This window comes from Salarias fasciatus, chromosome 15 (assembly GCF_902148845.1).
Source record: "Salarias fasciatus chromosome 15, fSalaFa1.1, whole genome shotgun sequence".
Taxonomy (NCBI): Eukaryota; Metazoa; Chordata; class Actinopteri; order Blenniiformes; family Blenniidae; genus Salarias; species Salarias fasciatus.
Genome location: NC_043759.1, coordinates 8,724,946 through 8,745,790, shown reverse-complemented (window position 1 = coordinate 8,745,790; position 20,845 = coordinate 8,724,946). Strand labels below are relative to the sequence as shown.

Here is a 20,845-nt window from a genome sequence, read left to right as displayed (position 1 = left end):
ATGCAACTTCAAACCCTCTCATTCCAAAAGTCCATCATATACATGCATGGAGAGAACATGCAAAGGGAAACTCCACGCAGAAAAACCTGGCTCATATTTGAAGCCACGACCTTCTCATTCGCAACATGCCTTTGTGAAACTTGCTCAATTCCTTGTGCTTGCTCTGCATCACAACACATCAACTTTGAGGACAAAATGTTCCCTTGCTGTCTGACGTATCCCATCAATGAAGAGGCGCCATATTATCACTAGGTTGAGTCCTATGAACTTATTTCACAATCTCTTATCTGTTTAACACAACATTGTTTACATTGATTCATTCATTTCATTTCAAACATTTAACCTTTGAAAAAAAATATGCAGTTAATATCTCTGGCAGTGTTTTCTCTCAAAAATGTTCCAATATTACCACCTAGTGTTCATAATTGATATTTTTGACCTGGCACTTGAATAGTACATAAACGACACGCACGCATACGTGCACACACATACACACGTCATCATCATCATCATCATCATCATCATCTTCTTCTTTTTCTTCTTCTTCTTCTTCATCATCATCATCATCTTCTTCTTTTTCTTCTTCTTCTTCATCATCATCATCATCATCTTCTTCTTCTTCTTCTTCTTCTTCTTCTTCTTCTTCTTCTTCTTCTTCTTCTTCTTCTTCTTCATCAAATCATTCTTTCGAGAACTTACAGCTGCTCTAACATTTTACTTTATATAACATTAAAATATGTCTTTACATGACACTTGAAATCTCTGGTATTTTTGACATGCACTTCAATAATAGCAAATGACATATATTCATTAAGTCTTTATTTTCAACCCATTTTATTCATTTTATTAAGAAAAGTCACTAGTAACATATCTAAATTATCGCATCAACATAATCGGAACAGCATTATGTCATATGTTGTGCTGTGTTGTGTTGTGTTGTGTTGTGATCCCAGGGAGCTGAACTCTTCATTCAAAATCTAACTTTTGGTGTAAATGAGACAACAACAGAGGGAGGAAAAACAAAGCCTGAAACTTCGGAATGAAGACAGTTGTTAAAATAGTAATAAGAAAAATTTTATATACACAAAAAGCCATGCTAAAAATCACGTTAGAAATCACGAGGAACCACGTAGGTAATCGAACTCGGCCAATATTTACACGTATGTTGTTTCTAGTCGGTGTGTTTTTGTGAACGTACCAGTCTCGCCCTCGCCCTGTATCCAAATAAAGGACTAGCTGGTAATTCTACGACCAGTCTTTATAACACCGACGAATAACATCGTGACCTGTACAGTTTGTTTTATATCATTTATCCTATTGTTGTTTTAGTGAACATTAGAAAATTGCGGACATTCTTTTCTTGTGTTTCTGTCGCGATTAGCTTGTTAGCTAACCGCAGCGTCTGAATCAGCTGACTTTACTTCTCAGTCGGGTGTTTAAAGCTTTTACTCGTTAATCCATCTACATCGACTTGCATTTGATATTTTTAATACATGACAGATAGGTTTTGAGTGCATGCGCAGTGTTTTCCGCGTGTGTTACGGTTGCGTATATCCACTCCTTCTGAAAACCCTCGGGTTTTTGTTTCGTCTGATCAGATCATGGAGTTTGCAGAGTTGATAAAGACACCCAGGGTGGACGGGGTTGTCCTACATCGTCCTTTCCTGCCCACTGTTGAAGGCACCCTCTGTCTGACTGGTCATCACCTCATTCTGTCCTCCAGACAGGACAACACAGAGGAGCTGTGGCTGCTCCACTCAAACATCGACTCCATAGAAAAGAGGTCAGGATCTGACCGTTGCTTGGTTTTTGTGTCTGTTATCCTCTCACTGCCATCAACGTCATGGTGCAGCATTTCTAAATTGTAAAAGAAAAGGTACAATTATCATCGCATGGTTGAAAGCATCAGATCAGAGTGCACAGACAGCATTTCAACAGAAGAAAATACATTTTGAGATACTGCAGTTACTGTATTATGTTATCATGTCTTTATAAAGCAGAATTACTGATTGTTGTTGCTGCGATTGAATTGGGTTTCTTGGGTTTCGATCAACCACTGAGTGTTTGCGTCAAATTAACAGTGACCGTCAACTGACCAGATTGAGCGTCAGATCTCATACCTGCCTTTGTGTCCCGTCGATATCCGTCTGCTTTTCTGAGAAAATGTCTTTTAGATTTGTAGGGTCCTTGGGAAGCATCATTGTCAAATGCAAAGACTTGAGGGTGATCCAGCTCGACATCCCTGGTATGGAGGAGTGTCTCAACATTGCCAGCTCTGTTGAGGTAAAAAAAAACAAACAAATGTTGATATTCAGGTGGAATGTGATGGAGAGCCTGGCTGCTGCATGGCGTTATTAACTGCTTGATGTTTGTGTTCACAGTGATGAAAAATGCTTCAGGCTGTTTGTAATCAGTGTGTGTTTTACTCTCTGTAGGCCCTGTCCACTCTTGATATAGTTTCACTGATGTACCCATTTTTCTACCGACCGATGTTTGAAGTCTTAGAAGATGGATGGAATTCGTTTCTTCCACTGGATGCCTTTAAAGATTTGGAGTCCATGGTATGAACAAGATCAGTGAATTTATTCTGTCTCACTCTGCTGTATGTTCACTCACAACAGGAAGTCCTTTCATTAGAATTTTTCTTTGAATCTTCTGCTTTTTTGTTCCCCTTTTGCTTGACTTGTGTCCCTCAGACGGACGAGTGGAGACTCAGCGAGGTCAACCAGGACTTCAGTGTGTGTCCGTCATACCCGCCTCTGGTGGCCGTGCCCAAAGACGTGGACGACGACACACTGAGGAAAGTTGCTACTTTCCGTCACGGTGGCCGCTTTCCCGTCCTCAGCTACTATCACAAAAAGAATGGCATGGTGAGCGCCACAAGTATAAATTCATCTCTTGCTTGGACTGCTTATTTACACATGACTTTATATTTTGCGCGGCGTATGTAGAGAACTGCATTTATCCAGAGATCCCACACTTTCAGGTGATGATGCGAGCCGGACAGCCGCTGACGGGCACGAATGGACGACGGTGCAAAGAGGATGAGAAGCTTATCAATGCCACCCTGCGGCCGGGGAAACGTGGATACATCATTGATACGCGCACCATCAACGTGGCCCAGCAGGCCAAAGCACGAGGTGGAGGATTCGAGTCTGAGGCTAACTACCCTCAGTGGAGGAGGATCCACAAAACCATCGAAAGGTGAGTGGTTATTATCAGGGTAGAAAAAGCTTTTGAAAGGTAGATATTAAGAAGAATTTGTATGATTCTGTCATCTCCAGGTCGAACGTCCTGCAGGAGAGCCTGATTAAGCTGGTGGAGGCTTGTAATGACCAGTCCCACAGCATGGACCGCTGGTTAAGCAAGCTAGAAGCTTCCAGCTGGCAGACTCACGTCAAGGAGATCCTCACCACTGCCTGCCTGGCTGCCCAGTGCATTGACAGGTCGGGGAACAGATGCTCGATCGGCCTGTTGTCTTGTTAACCATTAAATGCTAAGCAGTGAGGCAGGTGGCGTGCTGATCGCCTGTCTGGATGTGTGCTGGTTTCAGGGAGGGAGCCTCGGTGCTTGTTCACGGCACAGAAGGGACAGATTCCACTCTCCAGGTGACCTCGTTGGCTCAGATCATCCTTGATCCGGCTTGCAGGACCATCAAAGGCTTCCAGGGTCTAGTGGAGCGAGAGTGGCTCCAGGTGACCTTCACTGAGATTTTCTTTCCCCTCCTATTGATGAAATGAGCTGCTGAGTATTTACACACTTTGAGCCACTCGTTTTCTTTTTTTACTGTGCACTTCTTCTACAAAATAGGTTTCCCATACATTATATCATGTCCGATGACTTCGATGTTCGTGTTTTGTCTCATGAATCCTCTCTCCCTACAGGCAGGTCATCCATTCCAGCAGCGCTGTGCTCAGTCTGCCTACTCCAACAGCAAGCCTCGCCAGGAAGCGCCCGTCTTCCTGCTCTTCCTGGACTGCGTGTGGCAGATCCTCCGCCAGTTTCCCTGCTCCTTTGAATTCACTGAGAGCTTCCTGGTGCTGCTGTTCGAGCACGCCTATGCCTCTCAGTTCGGTACATTCCTGGGCAACAGCGCAGCTGAGAGGTCAGTCTGCAGCTGGCTAATGTACAACTGGACTGGTTCCATAATAAGAGCAATCGTGTGCAATAGCCAGATGTCTTAGCTCAATATGTCTGATCATCCTGCATATATGCCTTTGATTTATTGATCTAGATCACGAAAAACTGCATCATTGCTAACATAGATGAGCAATGTTTAACTCAAGTCACCTCCAAAGTTTTAATGGAGGAAAGCTTTTCTTTCAGCTTAATGGTTGTCATTAATCCACATCTGTGCTGTTCTGCAAATCACAAGCCGACTATTAGAAACTGCTGGGACCCGCTGTTCCCGAAGCTGAAGCTTAACTCTCCTTTTTGTTTCTTTTTAAAGAGCCAGACTGTCTCTGCCTGAGAAGACGGTCTCCCTGTGGTCATGGGTGAATCGACCCCAGGAGCTGGAACACTTCACCAACCCCCTCTACGAGGCAAACAGTCTCGTGATCTGGCCTTCTGTCGCCCCTCAGAGTCTGCTGCTGTGGGAAGGTAGGAAGCTTTCAGAAGCACATTCAGTGACTGAGACTGGAAAGGAGACAGTACTTCACTTGGATTACATTGGAGCAAAAATAAACTGCCCTAAATATATAGAACATGGACTGTATCCTGGATAAAATGAGTGAAAATACAATTATAAACCACTGGGAAGTGAACAAAGATCATTTTGGAGTCTCCATCAAATCAACATTGTTACCTGAAAAATACAATCACTCAAAAATCCTTACATCCTCTGACATTGTTTAAGGTCAGCCTGATTAAAAAAAAAATAGTTATATTTTCCTTTAAGAGAGGAAATGATTAGAGGTTCCGACTGCCTTTTGTCACACAGAGAACATTTTTAATTACTATGTAACACACTTGAAGTTCAAAGGTATAAAAACAAAGTTCCTGACTCAGAAAACCTGCTTTCATCAGTCAGTTAATAAGACTTAAAGCGTCTTCAAGAAGACGGCGCTTTAATTTTCATCAATCTGTGTTCATGACTCGTGTTATGAGTTTATATTTGGAGTGAGAAGAGGTACAAACTCACAGCGTTGATGCAAAAAAGCCAATATTATTCTTACTGTCAGTAGTTGGTGACAATACCGAGCGGTGTGCTGCTGAAAGTCTCTTCCAACATTTAGTTTGAAGGCTGTGAAATATCACCACTAGAGGGCGACATTGCTTCAGAACTTCAGAACAAGGGTCACTTGGTGACCCTGCAATTGACTTGTAAATACTGTAGTATGTGTTCTTTCTTTAAAGTTTTCAAGTGTGCACACGTTTTTTTTAAGTTACATTTGTTATGTCCGTAACAGAAACTGTAAACCTTCATTTTATTTCTTTTTTTTCCACATTTGTTTCAACCGAGAAACATTTCTCAGGGGGGCACCAACCTAGAAGTCAAACTGTTGTATTCACAGTGGTATATGCTGAGGAACAAATGAATAACAAACTAAAAGTAAGTGCAGTGATTCTGCATTATGACTTGTATGATATTTGTGAAAAATAATAAGAGCTCAGTAGATGATGAGAGTGTTGGGGTCTGTTGCAGATGATTCTCTTCATTTGAAATAAGGAGTTTTGTATCTGGAATGAAAGCAGCGAGTTTATCTGCACCCAGTTTATCAGGGAATGGTTGGAAAGATTCAAAGAAATGTCAATTTACTGTGTGAAGGAGGATTTTTTTATGGTAAAGAATTAATTTTCACTCCAAATAAAACGTAAATCTGCTTTACATTGATGTGTGAACAATGTAAACACTGCATTTAAAAGTAATGATTTTTAAGAATAATATAGTGACTCTCTGGATTTATATGTGCTCTGTCAAACTGCATGAACAAATATAGCCTCACAGTTTAACCTTCATTTCATTTGGGCATTCAGTGATCCGAACAGCGTTACGTAAAGAGGTGACGACCAGACTTTGCATTGTCAGCATTCAGCACATTGCACGTCGCGCACGGCATTGATGTGCGCGGCCTTCCTGTTTTTCTTATTATGGTCCGCGGCTGGATGTATCCTCCCTGACACTCGAGCACAGCTGACGCCGGGTGGTGAGGAATGCTTTACTACCGGCTCTCATTTAGCGGGCTAATCTTAGTGTCCCGGATCCCTTCCTGACGGATCTGTAGCAACAACATTAGAGCCCGGCACATGTCTGCAGCGCGTCCAGACGGGAACAAACATGTCTCTGACTGAATTGAACAGGCTGAAAACTGAAATTAGTTGAGATTTAAGATTTTGGACTGTTGAAATACTTTGTTTTTGTTTGGGAGAAGGTTCGCTGTGTGCCAGAAAAGAGCCAGCAGGGACGAAGGTGTCGATGACCGCATCCCCACAACAGTTAACAGATTACATAACAGATCATCTGGATGCAGAATGAGCTATTTTATAAGAAGACAGGGGGCCAGATTATTGCTGGGCAAACAAAAACAATGGGAGACAGACACATTCACAGTCACACCTTTTGGCAATTTCAGAGTCACCGATTAACCCAGAACTAGTTTTTCTGGACTTCAGGAGGGAACTAGATTACCTGGAGAAGGACATGCAAATCTGTTTCAGCACGTTTGCTAAAAATTAATTAAAAAAAGATAAGCAATGGATATTGCTGGAAGCTTGAGTTTATACATAGAAGATGAGAAGGCAAAAGTTGCAAATCATGACTCTGAACTTTGGTAAACTGAACAGTTCACCAGCTTGGGTGACGTTTTCATTTTGCAATCAAAAATGTGTGTCCCCCCCCCCCCCCAGCACAAACTCAATCTCCAATGTCTCTGAGGAAAAAACAATTTAAAAATATATTCTTTAAGAACTTTTAGTTTGGGAAAATAGAAATATATACAGCATAATTTCATCTTGAGTAGTTGTGAACCAGTAAATTAGTGCCATAATGACCTTTAAAATCAAACTTTGAAGTTTTTGTTGCATCAATCAAGCAATCAAATGTTATTTGTATTGAACTTTTCAGATTTAAACAAACAACACAAAGTGCTTTACAGCATTTAAAATATAAAACAACATCAAAAAGACCAATTTCAATCAATCTTTGTTATATATGTGGGCTAAAATTCTGCTCAGAGCCAAAAATCATTCCTAGATTCTGTACAGATCGTGCTGTTTTAAAACCTTGTAGTTTTAATAAAAGTTTCTCTCTCTGGCCTTCAGGACCGATAACTAAAACCTCAGTTTTGTCCTGGTTGAGCTGCAGGAAATTCACTGCCATCATGACTTGATGCCTGAAATACAGTTAAGAAGGGATTCTATTGGCCCCGAGTCATCAGGAGACACAGCGATGTACAGCTGAGTATCATCAGTGTAACTATGGAAACTGATGTACAGCTGAGTATCATCAGCGTAACTATGGAAACTGATGTACAGCAGAGTATCATCAGCGTAACTCTGGAAACTGATGTACAGCTGAGTATCATCAGCGTAACTATGGAAACTGATGCCGTGTCTCCTGATGACGTCCCCAAGAAGAGGCATGTGTAGGTTAAAAGGAATGGGACCTAAAATTGAGCCCTGTGGAACACCACACCTAATTTCATGGGTTCCTGAGGAACCTTATCAAGAACTGATCCAGCTAAGAACAGTACCAGAGAGGCCCACCAGGTGTCTCAGTATATTTAATAAAGTGTGTCAAAAGCATTCAGGTCCAGTAGAACCAACACAGTGAGATTTTTATGAGCTAAATTCCACCTGATGTCATTTAAAATCTTAAATGTCTTAAAATAATCCTAAAACCAGACTGACGTCTTTCTTTAGAAAGACATGGTGAAAATGCCTATGTTTTCACAAAAGGAAACAATTACTTCTGAAAATTATTAAAATGTCAACATAAAACCTATTTTCATTTTATTTTCAGGCACAAAATACAGTGAAATATCTAAAAACCTTCTCCTATAGCTGTTACGTTCTGCATGTTTTTACAAACTCACTCTGACAACATGACTATGAGTGAAGTCGCCAGTTTTCATGCAGATATTGTGACATAAATGTTCAGTAATTTCGATGTTCTTTAAAGGAAAGTGGTTTCCCCAGTGGTTGTAAAAGCTTCCGAGTTCAAATGTAACGGCTGACAGGTTACTGTGACGCTAAGAAAAACCACAGCAGGAGTTTAAAGCGTTAACGACGGGGTGTGAGGGAGCATTCCTCTGGTGGTTTCTGGTTAAATTTGATGGTTCACGTTTGTCTGAAGTTCGTGAGACATTTGCCGGGGGAGAATGGCTGCGTTGGGGGAAGGAGTCCAGACTCTCTGGGTCATTCGGTTCAGGCTGGCTGCCGCAGCATAAAGCCTCAGTCACACCCTCTTCCTATATGAAGTGGAAAATGACATAGGAGCACGAGACGGCCTCCCGACGCGGCTCCCTCTCAGAAGGTGACGCACAGTCGCAGCCCCAAATCACAAAGGCAAAACCGGAGGCTGCCTGTCCAGTGACTCCTCCTCACTCATGAACCACATTTACTCAGCAGGCTGATTCAGGAAAAACTGAAAAGGAGGATATTTTTGTCAATGCGCAGTCTGAGGTCGAGTGTTGGAATTCAATGAGTTTTATGGTGTTCGGTGCAAATTCAAGGAAGCTTATTCTGATTGAAGCTGCGTGAATACTCAAAAAAACATTTTTTTTTCTTTTTCCAGCAGACGTCTTGCTAGTTCTCACACCTTGTTCTCAACAAGAAGAGTTGAATGGATACCTCTCTTTGTTTCACTTTTCACCCTGTCTCTTCACAGGAGTCTAAAATGTCCTGGCCTGAACTCACTTTGTTTTTGGCACATCAAGAAAACGAACAAGTTTCTGTTGTTGTTTTTTTTTTGTTTTTTGTTTGTTTTTTTGTCCAGAGAATGTGTGGATAGGGTGTAGTACAGCTGATCACCACAGGGGGCGCCAGAGAAAACCAAACCACCAAACTTGAGATTGTTGTTTCAAATCTGTCACCTGTGTCATATGAGGACACACACACACACACACACACACACACACACACACACACACACACACACACACACACACACCTTTCCAGGCCTCGTGCTTATCTTTATGTCACACACATTTTGATGCAGTCGAACTCTCACACAAATGCAAATCTGGAATTTCCTTATGTAATGTAGAGCTCTGACTACAGTCTCACGTTAAAGCATCAGAATATCCCGTTGTTGACTTTTTTTTTTTTAGTTATTTTGACTCACCTATAAATTAAAAACATTTCCAGTATTTTCTAAGTTTGAATGTAAAAATTGTGATTAATTTTGCATCTGGTTGAAATATCTTATCAAATGTTGTCCCATTTGGAGACACTTTACATTTTTAAGAATAACAAAAATAAAAATCTTGGCACTTTTTTGTGTAATAAATCCAAAATATATGAAAAGTTTCACTGTTTAAATTAGATTAGTAGAAAAATTAATAAATGTAATTGATCTGGTCTGCGCTTCCATTAAAGGTTGGTGTCAATAGTTGAAAACCACAATGTCAACATTGAATAGTTCAGATATTTCCGTGTCATATGGTTTTCATGAAGTTTTTCTGATTACTGATTTAATACAGGGGTGTCCAACATAAGGCAAGTGGGCCAAAACTAGCCCACAAGAGGCTCCAATCCGGCCCGACAGACCACCAAGAAAATAGTGAAAATTTCAAGTAAAACATAGATTTTTTCTTTTTTTACAAATTTCTTGAGAATAGCCGACACAACACAACGCAGCAGTGAGACACCAGCTGAGATATCTGCGGCTCTGCCATGAGAGCCAGTACATTTTGATTTGTGATCACTCGCTCAGGTGATTGCCTTGTTTTGTTCCCTTTATAACCGCCGTATGGTACATTCCAGTCATACAGCACATCTCTGAAGATCCTCCATCCACTGCGAGACTGTTGATGAGCCTGATTTTTACAGCCGATGAACATAATGGCTGCCTTCCTGTACCTTTTGTTCTGTCATCTAAATATCTCATGTTTTTTGCAGCATGCTGAGTTAAATGACTTATAAGATAGAAGAAAATGTTTCTTTGCTCTTGTCTCAGTTCCTTGTTTTGTTTTCTTTCACATCCAGGAGTGTTTCTTCGCTGGAACCGCTCCTCCAGGAGTCTGGATGAGGCCTATGAAGAAATGGTACACATCATCGAGTACAACAAGGAACTTCAGAACAAAGTGAACAGCTTGCGCCGGCAGCTGGCCCAGCTTGAAACTGAAGATCCTCTGCTGCACACACCATAAAGACAAATGTCTGCCAAAAGGGAAAAAGCAAAAGATGGAAGGAGATAAAGTGACAGTCATTTGATATAAACAGATTGTTCCCAGCCAGTTGCAAGTTATATTCAGATATTAAAAAAAAAAAAGAAGCTGTAATTGAAATACATCTCCCTTCATCCATCAGCTTTTAAACAATAGTCATAATTCAGTGGACTGAAACCTCACAAACAGGAAATGCTTTGCTTTATTGTCTTTCTACACAAAGTTAGAGGAAAATATCTCTAAACTAAATATCCGAATCCTTTGGATTAATGCTGAAAACTAAATTTGCTTCATGTAATCTTCTAAACTCCCTTCACATGTAGATTTAAATCCATGCACGCTGACCGGTCATCTGATTTCATCTAACCTCTGCAGTCGCGCTCTCGCTTTTCACCCACGTACACTAAAACCATCTCCTCGGCGCGGAGGAATGGTGCACAGGGTCCACGTTTTCACCAAATATCCTGATGAATGTATCCAGCACTGGAGCGCCGCGGAGTAACTATGGCAACATATAGGGTGCTGGAAGGCGGCACGTGACTTGGCCTCACGTTGAGATGACAGAAGATGTGTAGGTACGGTCGACACCCACAGGACTGTATAATGGGTTTATATAATGCCTATCTGGAAAAAAAAAAAAAAAAATCATGCATATTTATCAGTTTGTTTCTGAACATTCCAGTGGCCACAAGTTAGCGCAACCTCATGATGCAGTGATTCCCCCAGACTCCAGACCTCGCTGTGTGTTTCGTGCTTCATTCAAACCTGAGGGATCATGTTGACTCTTCGGTTCATGTGGCTCTGAAGGACGAGCCGTTGCCCCGTGTTTCATCAGCAGGTTAGAATATCCTCAGCAGCAATATTTAAAAAAAGAGTGCCGATAGTTTGGTTGTCATGGTGACAGAGGCAAGGCTTCAGTCACACGGGTCCGACTGCTCCAACGGTGAAAATACTTCATTTGCTTTAAAGACCAGAGTTGTATAATAATTAAGATGATTCCTTTATCTTGACAAATGCATATCTAAGTTATACGTTTTCAAGAACTACTGCACTTTGTGTGAATCTTTACTATATTCTGCATGTGACGCCATCACCTTTTAATCCAGTTTTACAGATATGATTTTCTGATTATATCTCCATATCTGGCATAAAGTTTGTTTGTTTTTTTCAGTCAGTGCTGACCAGCTGTGAGTGAAGCTGCTTTTAAAAACATTTTCTCTGTCTTCAAACTTGAAATCGTGCCGTGGTCTTGCATTGAAGTCTGCACCTGGACTCTTGTGGAGACGGCCGATCTCCTCCTCCAGTGCTGTTATTGATCGTGCTGTTATCAAGCTTTACATTTACAGTACTGTAATTACTGGCCAGTAGTGCTTGTTGCATAATCTCCGTTCGTTTAATTCTGATTAGAATACCTTTAACCTTTTCTAAAGTTTTATGCTAACCACACTAATATCAGCTTATTCCAGCCACTACTTTAAAACGCATTACAAAGGGAAAAAAAGTTTACATGTGTATTTCTTGTGTGCACTATTTACTTCGTCTCCTGTCAGCCAAAAAGACGCCTCACCTCCATGCTTTGTGTGTGCATGAGCGAAAACAATGAGTCCCGCCAGATTACCGGGGTGACTCACAATGGAAGATGTTTATTATACTTGCATTATACACAATATCCTGTGTTTGTTGTTGCTTGAGCAGAAATTATTGTACTGTTTTGCAAGTAACCTCTTTGGTTTGTTGAACCTCTCCACAATGTGCAATGCCTTACTGTAAAATCAGAAATTCAAAAAAAAAAAAAAAGAATATAAAATGTGTTTAAGGTTATCAGGGCTGATCTGATGCTTGTAACAGTCTATTTCTGTTCAGATAATTTAAATTTTTTTTTTTATGTTTTCAAGCAAATAAAATTATAGCACAAAAGATGAAATTGTAATGACTTTTTTTTATTTTTGCTATCATTATGGCTGCATGTTTAAGGATGTTGTTTCTCAAATTTGGAGCCAGTCTGATGCTTTCGTTCTGGTACAACATTATATTTCACTCAAATAACTAACTGAATGTGAATTTCTTGGTGAAACACATGGAATAATGCCCACAAGTCTCCTGGAATCAGAGTTTGTAGTTCTCCTCAACTCTCTGGAATCTTACCTCCACCTTCCAGATTCCCAGTTTCGAGCCTCGACATGTGGCGCTTTTTACGACCAAACTCGAAGCACCTGCCTGACCTCCAGAGCGCTAAATGGAAAAGCCTTCATGGTTTCAGAATAAAGTCACAGGAAGGAAAAATGACCTCCCAGTTGTCACACGCCAATTCACAACCATACAACGTGTAAACTTTGATTGCTTTTAAAATAATATCTATAGGACATTGCATGTCATGGTTATTTTTAATCTAGAGGTGCTTCCTATAAAGGCAGGTAACATGTTTATGTTTCCCTCTTCGCCCCGCCCCCTGGATTGCGTCGCCCTCGGCCACCTCTCCAGATATGTTAGCACTGCTGATGAAACAATCACCTGATGAGATGACTGGAGAATAAATAGACCGGGATCAGCTGCTGCGGGCTGGCATGTAATGATGGACGCAGTGTTTACAGTCCTTCTCCTGGAGGACTGGCAGTGTCATCCTGAGGGCAGAAAACTTCAGACTTCATTATCGATTTCATTCTTTCATAACAAATACAAAGACAGAGGCTGTTGTTTCACACTCCTGCATCATTATAAGCACAGTTACTGTTAGAACTTTGTTGTTTTGAAACATTTTGAGGTAAAAGCAGTTCTTTTTTTTAAAATTGATTCATTCTAGTTATTTCTTAGAAATATTCTGTTTTGGTCGAAAGTGTGTCGGCTTACAGATTAACTTGTTTTTTTGAGGCAGCCGTTTCCTCTCCGGTGATGACAGCCACGGGGGGTGTGCACCCGTCCACCACTCAGATAAGAGCTGGAAGCCCACCCTCCGCTCCCACAGCCCGCCGGCCAGCTTGGCTCCCTGCTATCTACTGCAAACAAATCTCAAAGTCATGCAGAGGGGTGTGTACACACTGGCATCAGACCTTTCACTCAATAAACATGAATTGATTCAAATCAAAGATGCTGCACAGGCTCACGTCTCGCTTTTGCTGCCAGACTGGACAGAATCTACAGCTGTGAAGATTTGTCCTTAAAAATGATTCTAGTATGGAATGGATCAATGGATCAGTGGATGGAGGGTGTAGACCTTGCGTCTCTAGAAACATGTGAGCTTATTTGTTTTGTGGGGTTGTGTTTGACAGCTGGGCTGCTTCTGAGGCTGTGCAATACTTGTGCTTCGTAGTGATGCAGCTGAATGACCAAACAAACCACACACTGCTTATACTGAAAATGATTGTTGATCGATCAAATCAATGACAAATATCTATTTCAGTGGTGAAGAGAGTTATCCAGCAGGTGCCTCCACACACTCTTTATCCAACTTAGCCTGACAGGATGTCGGAAGTGATCCCAGATGATTTCAGGGTAACAGAGATCCTCCTGGACAGGTGGTCAGTCCACCACAGAGCAAACACATGACAATACACACATACACTGAACACACGCACCTATAAACTTCTACATCTATTCAGACAGGTCATTAATATGTCTGTCTTCAAACTACTGAGTCTGCACACTTAGAAAATATGCAGACTCCACACAGGTAAGCCCCCCAGTCTTGCATTTAATCAGTCATCTTATTGTAAGGCAGTCATAAGCTTATCCAAAAATATTTTCACTGATTTATTATTGTAGTCCTCAAATATTTCAGGAAAAACTTTCCTCATGCACACAAAATCAACAACACTTTGGTTATTTATATTTATCCTTAGTATGAAGCTTTTATAGATGTGTCACCAATAAAAAGTTGTTGAATGAAAGAAGACTTTAAAAAGGTTGTTATATAGTGTTACAAATTACAGTAGTGTGCCACAATCAAATTATTGCCTTCATACAAACATTATATGCACATTAACCTTTCCATTTGGCAAACCGCTCTGCAATAAATCCTGCCTTGATCAGGGTCATGACAGTAATTAATGCCAGCTGTGTAACAAACAGATCTACTCTTGAAAACTGGTTTCAATATTTTACCTGTCAGCATGGGAGGAGCAGAACAATCCAGTCCAGCTCAACACACTTCAATAGTTTGATTGTCACGAGAGGTGCAAAGAGAGGTGAAAAGTGCTCAAACAAAACTATGGTTACATCAGTTACAAAACTAGGTTATTGTTAAAATACTGAGTGCTTCTTGTAAATACTGTTGCTGTTTTTCTGTTAATTTCATCCTTTTAATGCTGATATGAGTAAAGCCTGTATTTATTTGCACATTCATAACCCATTCTCTTCTATTTTACTTTAATAAAAGTACATTTTGTTTTGTGTACATTTAAGAAATACTCATTTCACTGTTTTTTTGTTCTTTGGTTACAAACTTTTACGGTTTTTTTCTGCATTTCTCCTTACAGTTAAAAGTGTATTCCTGACCACGCACGGGACCGATCACCTCTGGCAGGTATCCCCTGCCCGGGGACGCGCAGCCGGACCGGGCGCACCGGGCGTCGGTGACGTTGCGTGGGAAGGAGTGGTCAGCCGTGAGGGGACCGCACCTCCGGCGCTCCACCAATCCCAGGCGAAAGCCGGCTTCCCCTGAAAGCAGATGGCCGCTGATATATAACTTGAAGGCGCAGCTGATGCAACACAGGACGGAGATAACACAGCCGGCATCGCGTCAGAGCGCAGAGGAGCGACGGGAGCCGCGCGAGGAGGAAGAAGCATCTTTCCCAGAGGAACGAGCCGGACTGGATTCTTTCTTCTTTTTCTTTTTCTTGGACTGATTATACTCATAAATATTCACTAGTAAGTAAAACTACTTCCGCTATACATTCAGAATTTCTTTTGGCATTTAAATAGCCACAAAATAAAATTCGTCTGATTTTTTTTTTATTTTACGCGATCGCAGCCTCAGTTGTGCCACGAACACGTGCTCAGCTGCAAGGTTACAATGCTTCTGTCTCTGAAACCCTCTCCGTTTTTTTTTTTTTTTTTTTTAACTAAACTGAAATCCCTTCTCGAGCAGGGTCTATTGGATGGTGTAACCGTGACGCGCAGGGTTCAGGCCGTGCGCCAGCGCAGCCTCAGCCCGGTTCACTGGCCTGGTTTCATTTGTCTGGGTGGCAGTCTGCCTCTCCTTGCTCTCCATTTGAAAAGAGACGCTTTACATCACAAAAAAAAAAAAAAGAGAGAGGCTCCTCTCACTTATTAATCACTTTGGCAGCTTATTCGGGGTGATCGGGTGCAGAGAAGCAGCGGGAGGTCAGAGGAGTTATTGTGACCGAGGGAATCTTCATCTCATGGAGATGCGCCCTGACGCGCGGCATCAGCAGAAAGGGCGGGGCTGGGGGGGGGGGGGGGGGGGGGGGCAAGTCTGTGCTCCTGTTGCGCAACTGTTGTGAACCGTGTTTGTGGGGGAGAGATGGATATGACTTCCCATATAACAAAGCGTTTTCATTAGGAATTCTCATAATATTATTTTAAACTAGTTTTTAAATGTTCGCTTTAACTTGAAATGATCTCCGCTTAATTCTTCAAATTCCACCCAAAATAAGTTGAAAACCGTAATAACAGGTGAATCATCAAATGTTTGGAGATACATAATCCCCGCCACCTGATCTTGGCACCGTTTCCTCTGCTGCTTTCTCCTGCACGCCCTCTCTCCCTGATTGGCCCCTGCTGAAGGCAGGGCAGTATAAATACTCTCAAGTTACTCTGCTCCTTCCTTTTTTTGGGAGCACCCTGTCCTCGCGGTGAGTCCACCTCCGAAATGATGCGTTGCGCTAAACTTGAAGAACATATAATTAACGAGACACAAAGATGGGCTGTTTTATCATAAGTGTTATGATTATTTTAATGCGTTTTGGCGTTCCTTGTGTAGAAGATGTAAGTTTTTGTTAAACATAATGTCTGTGATTGAAGGACAAAGGTGCGCATTGTTTGCGTCGCTGCGCTGCGCTGCGGTGCGCTGCGCTGGTTTTATTTGCATGAAGTCTGTCATTTGTCCTCGACTGTCGCCGACGTGTCATCCCACGCTGACGCAACTTTTCCCCCAAAACTAAGGACGTTTTCCCAAAACTTTGGTGTCATTTGGAGAGCAGCTTGAAATCGATGCAAGCCGAGTTGCGTCTCCAAATCCCCTGTCCGGTCGCTGAGTCTGTTTGTGTCTGTTTGTCCTGGAAACGAGCCCAAAACACTTGACACAGAACAGCTTCGACCATCAGACGATGCCAGATGAACACATCTTATAAGACTGGAATGACAAACACCAGCTTTGAAAATCTCTTTTAAATAAGTCATCTGAGAAGACTGGAATTCAAAATCCTTCACGTTTTTGCTCTTGCAGGTACCAGCATGCCTGTCATCAGAACTCTCAGCAAGGTGGCCCAGCAGGCCCTGCTCGGCACCCCAGGGTGTGGCTGTCAGCCCCTGACAGTGGCGGTGCGCAGCATCAGCTTCTCCCCACGTCAGGTGACGTCTGATGCCAGCTTCCACTCCGTGTCCTTCTCCGAGACAGACCACCCCAAGGTGCTCATCACAGGTAAACTCGGCACGCTGGGCTTGGATGGTAAATACTGTTTACTTTAGTGTTAATAGTTCTTAATTGAAGTTTATTCATTGTCTGTGTGCTTCTCATTCCCACAGGTGGTCTGGGACAGCTCGGGGTTGGGCTGGCCAAATTACTGAGGTAAGAATTTGTTTAGTGACACACAGGAGTGTGACTCGCCTCCAGCTGTTGTCAGCTTTTACGCAAACTGTCACGGGATTGTTTGACTGTTTTTTGACGTTGCATAATGTGGGCTTTTTCGCAGGAAAAGGTTTGGGAAGAACAATGTCATTCTGTCAGATATCAGGAAACCTTCGAGCAACGTGTACCACAGCGGTGAGTCACATACACTCATGTGAAACACAGTTTCTACATATAGTGTTTCATCGCAAATGAGGAAATCCCACAGATCTGAGTCCATAGGTGCAAAATTAAATCAAACTCATGTCCTGCAACGTGGCTTTGACTTGGATGGTACCCAAAGAGCTGGGTAATAATCCTTGATAACAAGGTTTAAATTGTTTGTCTATTGACTAAACCTCCAAAAAGTTCAGGGACTGGGCAACAAAGGCTGCTCATATGTTACAAATGTTTCACAGACTTTTTTCTCCAATCAGCCACGACATCAGTAAATACGTCGTCATTCAGTATTGATTTTCTTTTATTTATACTCCAGTGGACGTCACAGTTTCCAGAAATTTGCTTTAGGTCAATACTTTAAATTACAAGAACAGAGAGTGACTTGGCAAAATGGAAACAAATACAAAAAAATATAATAAGACACTGCTTCACTCAACCGCATCCCAGACAGTTGGTCAGGACTGTAAAAGCTGATTTTCTTGAGGTTTTGCTCTAATTACTCCACATTTCTGTGAAGTTTGAACTCTAGAAACTATTGGATCCTTTCTGTCTCCTCTCTCAGGTCCCTTCATCTACTCAGACATCCTGGACTACAAGAACCTGCGGGAAATTGTGGTGAACAACCGCATCACCTGGCTGGTTCACTACAGCGCCCTCCTCAGCGCCGTCGGAGAAGCCAATGTGGCCTTGGCACGCTCCGTTAACATCACCGGTGAGCGAACTCGTGACTCTTCAGTGTTTTTCATCAGTGAAATTCTCCCTGAAACGTTCCCTGAGCAGCAGTTTGCTCATGCACGTGTGTCTGCGCCGCTTCCTCAGGCCTTCACAACATCCTGGACATCGCGGCGGAGCACGGCCTGCGTTTGTTCGTCCCGAGCACCATCGGCGCCTTCGGCCCCACCTCCCCCCGAAACCCCACGCCGGACCTGTGCGTGCAGAGACCCCGCACCATCTACGGCGTCTCCAAAGTTCACGCCGAGCTGATGGGAGAGGTGAGACCGACGTCCGCTCTGAATGACTCCTCTCATCACTGACAGACGTGTATTTCTGGGTAATAACTGCGTCCCGTCTGAACAGTACTACCACCACCGCTACGGGCTGGACTTCCGCTGCCTCCGCTACCCGGGAATCATCTCGGCTGATTCTCAACCCGGCGGCGGCACGACAGGTAAGGAGATATCAGTGAATCTGAGCAGGCAGCAGGCTCCACTGTTCATGGACACCTGCTTCCTGTAACTCTTCTGTCAGGTTAGAAGTTGGTTATGTAACCAGCGCTCCATTTTATTTTTAAGTCAGCCGACTCGCCCCGAAGGCTTCTCCACCCTAATGACAGGCAGTTGCTGCTGAACTCCCGTTTTCTAAGCCTATTGCTTTACTAATTATACCTTCCTCTCTCTGAACAGATTATGCCGTCCAGATCTTCCACGACGCCATCAAAACCGGCAAGTTTGAGTGCAACCTGAAGCCCGACACGCGGCTGCCCATGATGTACATCGACGACTGCCTGCGCGCCACGCTGGAGGTGATGGAGGCGCCGGCCGACACGCTCAGCATGAGGACCTACAACATCAACGCCATGAGCTTCACCCCGGAGGAGCTGGCCCAGGAGCTCCAGAAGCAGATGCCGGAGCTGGAGGTGACGTACGACGTGGACCACGTACGACAGGCCATCGGTGAGACACGTTTTGATCCGTTGGACGCTGACCTTTGACCTTTATATTCTGCCGAGCGAGCAGTTCGAATCCCTCTCTTGTATAACAAAGTCAACAAAGCCAGATATGTCAGCAGTGTTTGTTTAAAGTATGCCAACTTCAGCCACCGTGAACTTCTGGTCATTTTAGACAAAGATCAAGGGTTTTCTCATCTGTTTAGAAATATAAAAATTCATTGAACTCTTCTCTTGATGCGTTTCTTCTCAGCCGACAGCTGGCCAATGAACTTCGATGATTCCAACGCACGAAAGGACTGGGGCTGGAAACACGACTACGACCTCCCAGAGCTCGTCCAGACGATGCTCAACTACTTCGGAGCAGAAACGCGCATGGCTCGTGCCAACTGAGGGCGGCCGGCGCTTCATTTGGAGTATTTTTTTATTTGTAAATAATGTGAAGACTGACCAAAGAGAATAGAGAAACATGGCCTGTACATAGTCGTTCTCTCACTTCTCTCTGCAAAATCAGAAAGGGCTCCGCTTGCCTGGCGCCAGGCTCCCCCCCACCCCCCCCCCGTCTCCAGAATGCAAAAGGTGTGTGCGGGTCAGACAATCCTCTCTGCTCCTGTTCATCCACTCACCCCTCCCCCTCCCTGCCCCCGAAGGCTGTCGGCAGTATCAGGGATATGAACCTGGCCTGTGGAAACTTGTTGGGATGAAAAGGAAGATGACTCGTATGTGGAGGAATTGTGCAAAAAATTTTTCTGGGAAGAAAATTCGTGTTAAAAAAAAAAGAAAAAAGGAGGATTTACATACGTGAAGCATTTTAAGCGTTTCTACTCGCTTGTCTTTCACTCTCTAGATGGGTCAGGGTTTTGTTTTTCTGCTAAATGCCCCAATATTTATCAAATTTCAGGCTTGAGCTCCCAAAAATAAATCAGCCGGTGCACAAATACACAAGTTGTATCATTTGATGCACTGTAGAGGGAATAATTTCTGATCGATAAATTAACCTTAATCACCTGCTGGAGTGATTATCTGATACAGCGCTTCTGTATTTCGAGCAGTGCGGCACAAGAATGCTTAGGAATCGTTCTTCTGTTTATTCCTCATAACATTATTTATTCTGTCGGTGTTAAATGTTTGGATGCTTTGAATAAAAGCATTTCTCAACTCTCTTTTTTTTTCTTTCTAAGTGATCCTGTTTACTTGTCTTTTTTTTTTTTTCATCAGCACTAAGATTGTGGCCCTGAATGTAGACGTGACGGCATTTCTCGTCTGTATTCACCCACGTAGCGGTGTCTAACTCTGTCAAGGAAAGTGGTTTCTATGTGAGAGTCTTACAAGGCTCAGGTTTTTTTTGTTTTTTGTTTTTTTTTTTTTTTCAATCTTATGACAAGCTTTGACAATAAACTTCTTTTTCCACATCCCTGTTCGTTCCCGGTCTTGTTTGTGCCCGTATGTGTCGCTGCATGACGGGAGCTGTTCATCTCTGGCAGTTTCGAATTTGAGACTAACCAGAACACACCACAGTCAGCGAGAAACAAGTTTTGCCGCCTTAAGGTGGAAGACAGCTTTCTTTGCCAAACATGTCAAAAAGTGTGAATATTTGTGTTATTCTCGGAAAAAAACAAAAGCTGTTAGAAGAGAGTTCTACTTTAATTTCTGCAGGATCCATGCTCAGCACTCTCAGGTTTCCACTGAAAACTGGACTCCACACTGCAGCAGTGAGAAAAAAAAGGGCGAAATAAAGAGTGTTACTCAGCACGTCAATAAAAGCATCTGAGATGGTGAACCGCCACCCTCGGTGCAGCATTGTTATCGGCTTCACACTTGACAGCCCGCCTCCAGTTTCATTGTGTCAGTGGCTTTGGCCGTTGGGTGACCTCTAGGTGAAAC

The 20,845-nt window shown here is 42.8% G+C and overlaps 2 protein-coding genes across 3 annotated transcripts; both read left to right on the top strand.

Moving 5' to 3' along the window:
• Positions 1-1,196: 1,196 nt before the first annotated feature.
• LOC115402200 (myotubularin-related protein 9-like) lies at positions 1,197-12,246 on the top strand. The gene is made up of 11 exons (XM_030110698.1): positions 1,197-1,239; positions 1,599-1,783; positions 2,175-2,283; positions 2,436-2,561; positions 2,697-2,870; positions 2,987-3,204; positions 3,285-3,446; positions 3,554-3,695; positions 3,885-4,105; positions 4,451-4,602; positions 10,150-12,246. The coding sequence occupies exons 2-11, from the start codon at positions 1,602-1,604 to the stop codon at positions 10,311-10,313; spliced, it is 1,650 nt and encodes a 549-aa protein (XP_029966558.1). The 5' UTR covers positions 1,197-1,239; positions 1,599-1,601; the 3' UTR covers positions 10,314-12,246.
• Positions 12,247-15,041: 2,795 nt separating this feature from the next.
• LOC115402211 (L-threonine 3-dehydrogenase, mitochondrial-like) lies at positions 15,042-19,817 on the top strand. Of its 2 annotated transcripts, none has more exons than XM_030110716.1 (9): positions 15,042-15,194; positions 16,735-16,929; positions 17,034-17,076; positions 17,201-17,271; positions 17,858-18,007; positions 18,115-18,287; positions 18,373-18,463; positions 18,699-18,968; positions 19,215-19,817. In XM_030110716.1, exons 2-9 carry the CDS (start codon positions 16,743-16,745, stop codon positions 19,352-19,354), a joined length of 1,125 nt encoding a protein of 374 aa, XP_029966576.1. In that variant the 5' UTR covers positions 15,042-15,194; positions 16,735-16,742; the 3' UTR covers positions 19,355-19,817. The 2 variants fall into 2 exon arrangements, with proteins under 2 accessions (XP_029966576.1, XP_029966575.1); XM_030110715.1 differs by lacking the exon at positions 15,042-15,194 and adding an exon at positions 16,129-16,141.
• The last annotated feature ends 1,028 nt before the right edge of the window (positions 19,818-20,845 follow it).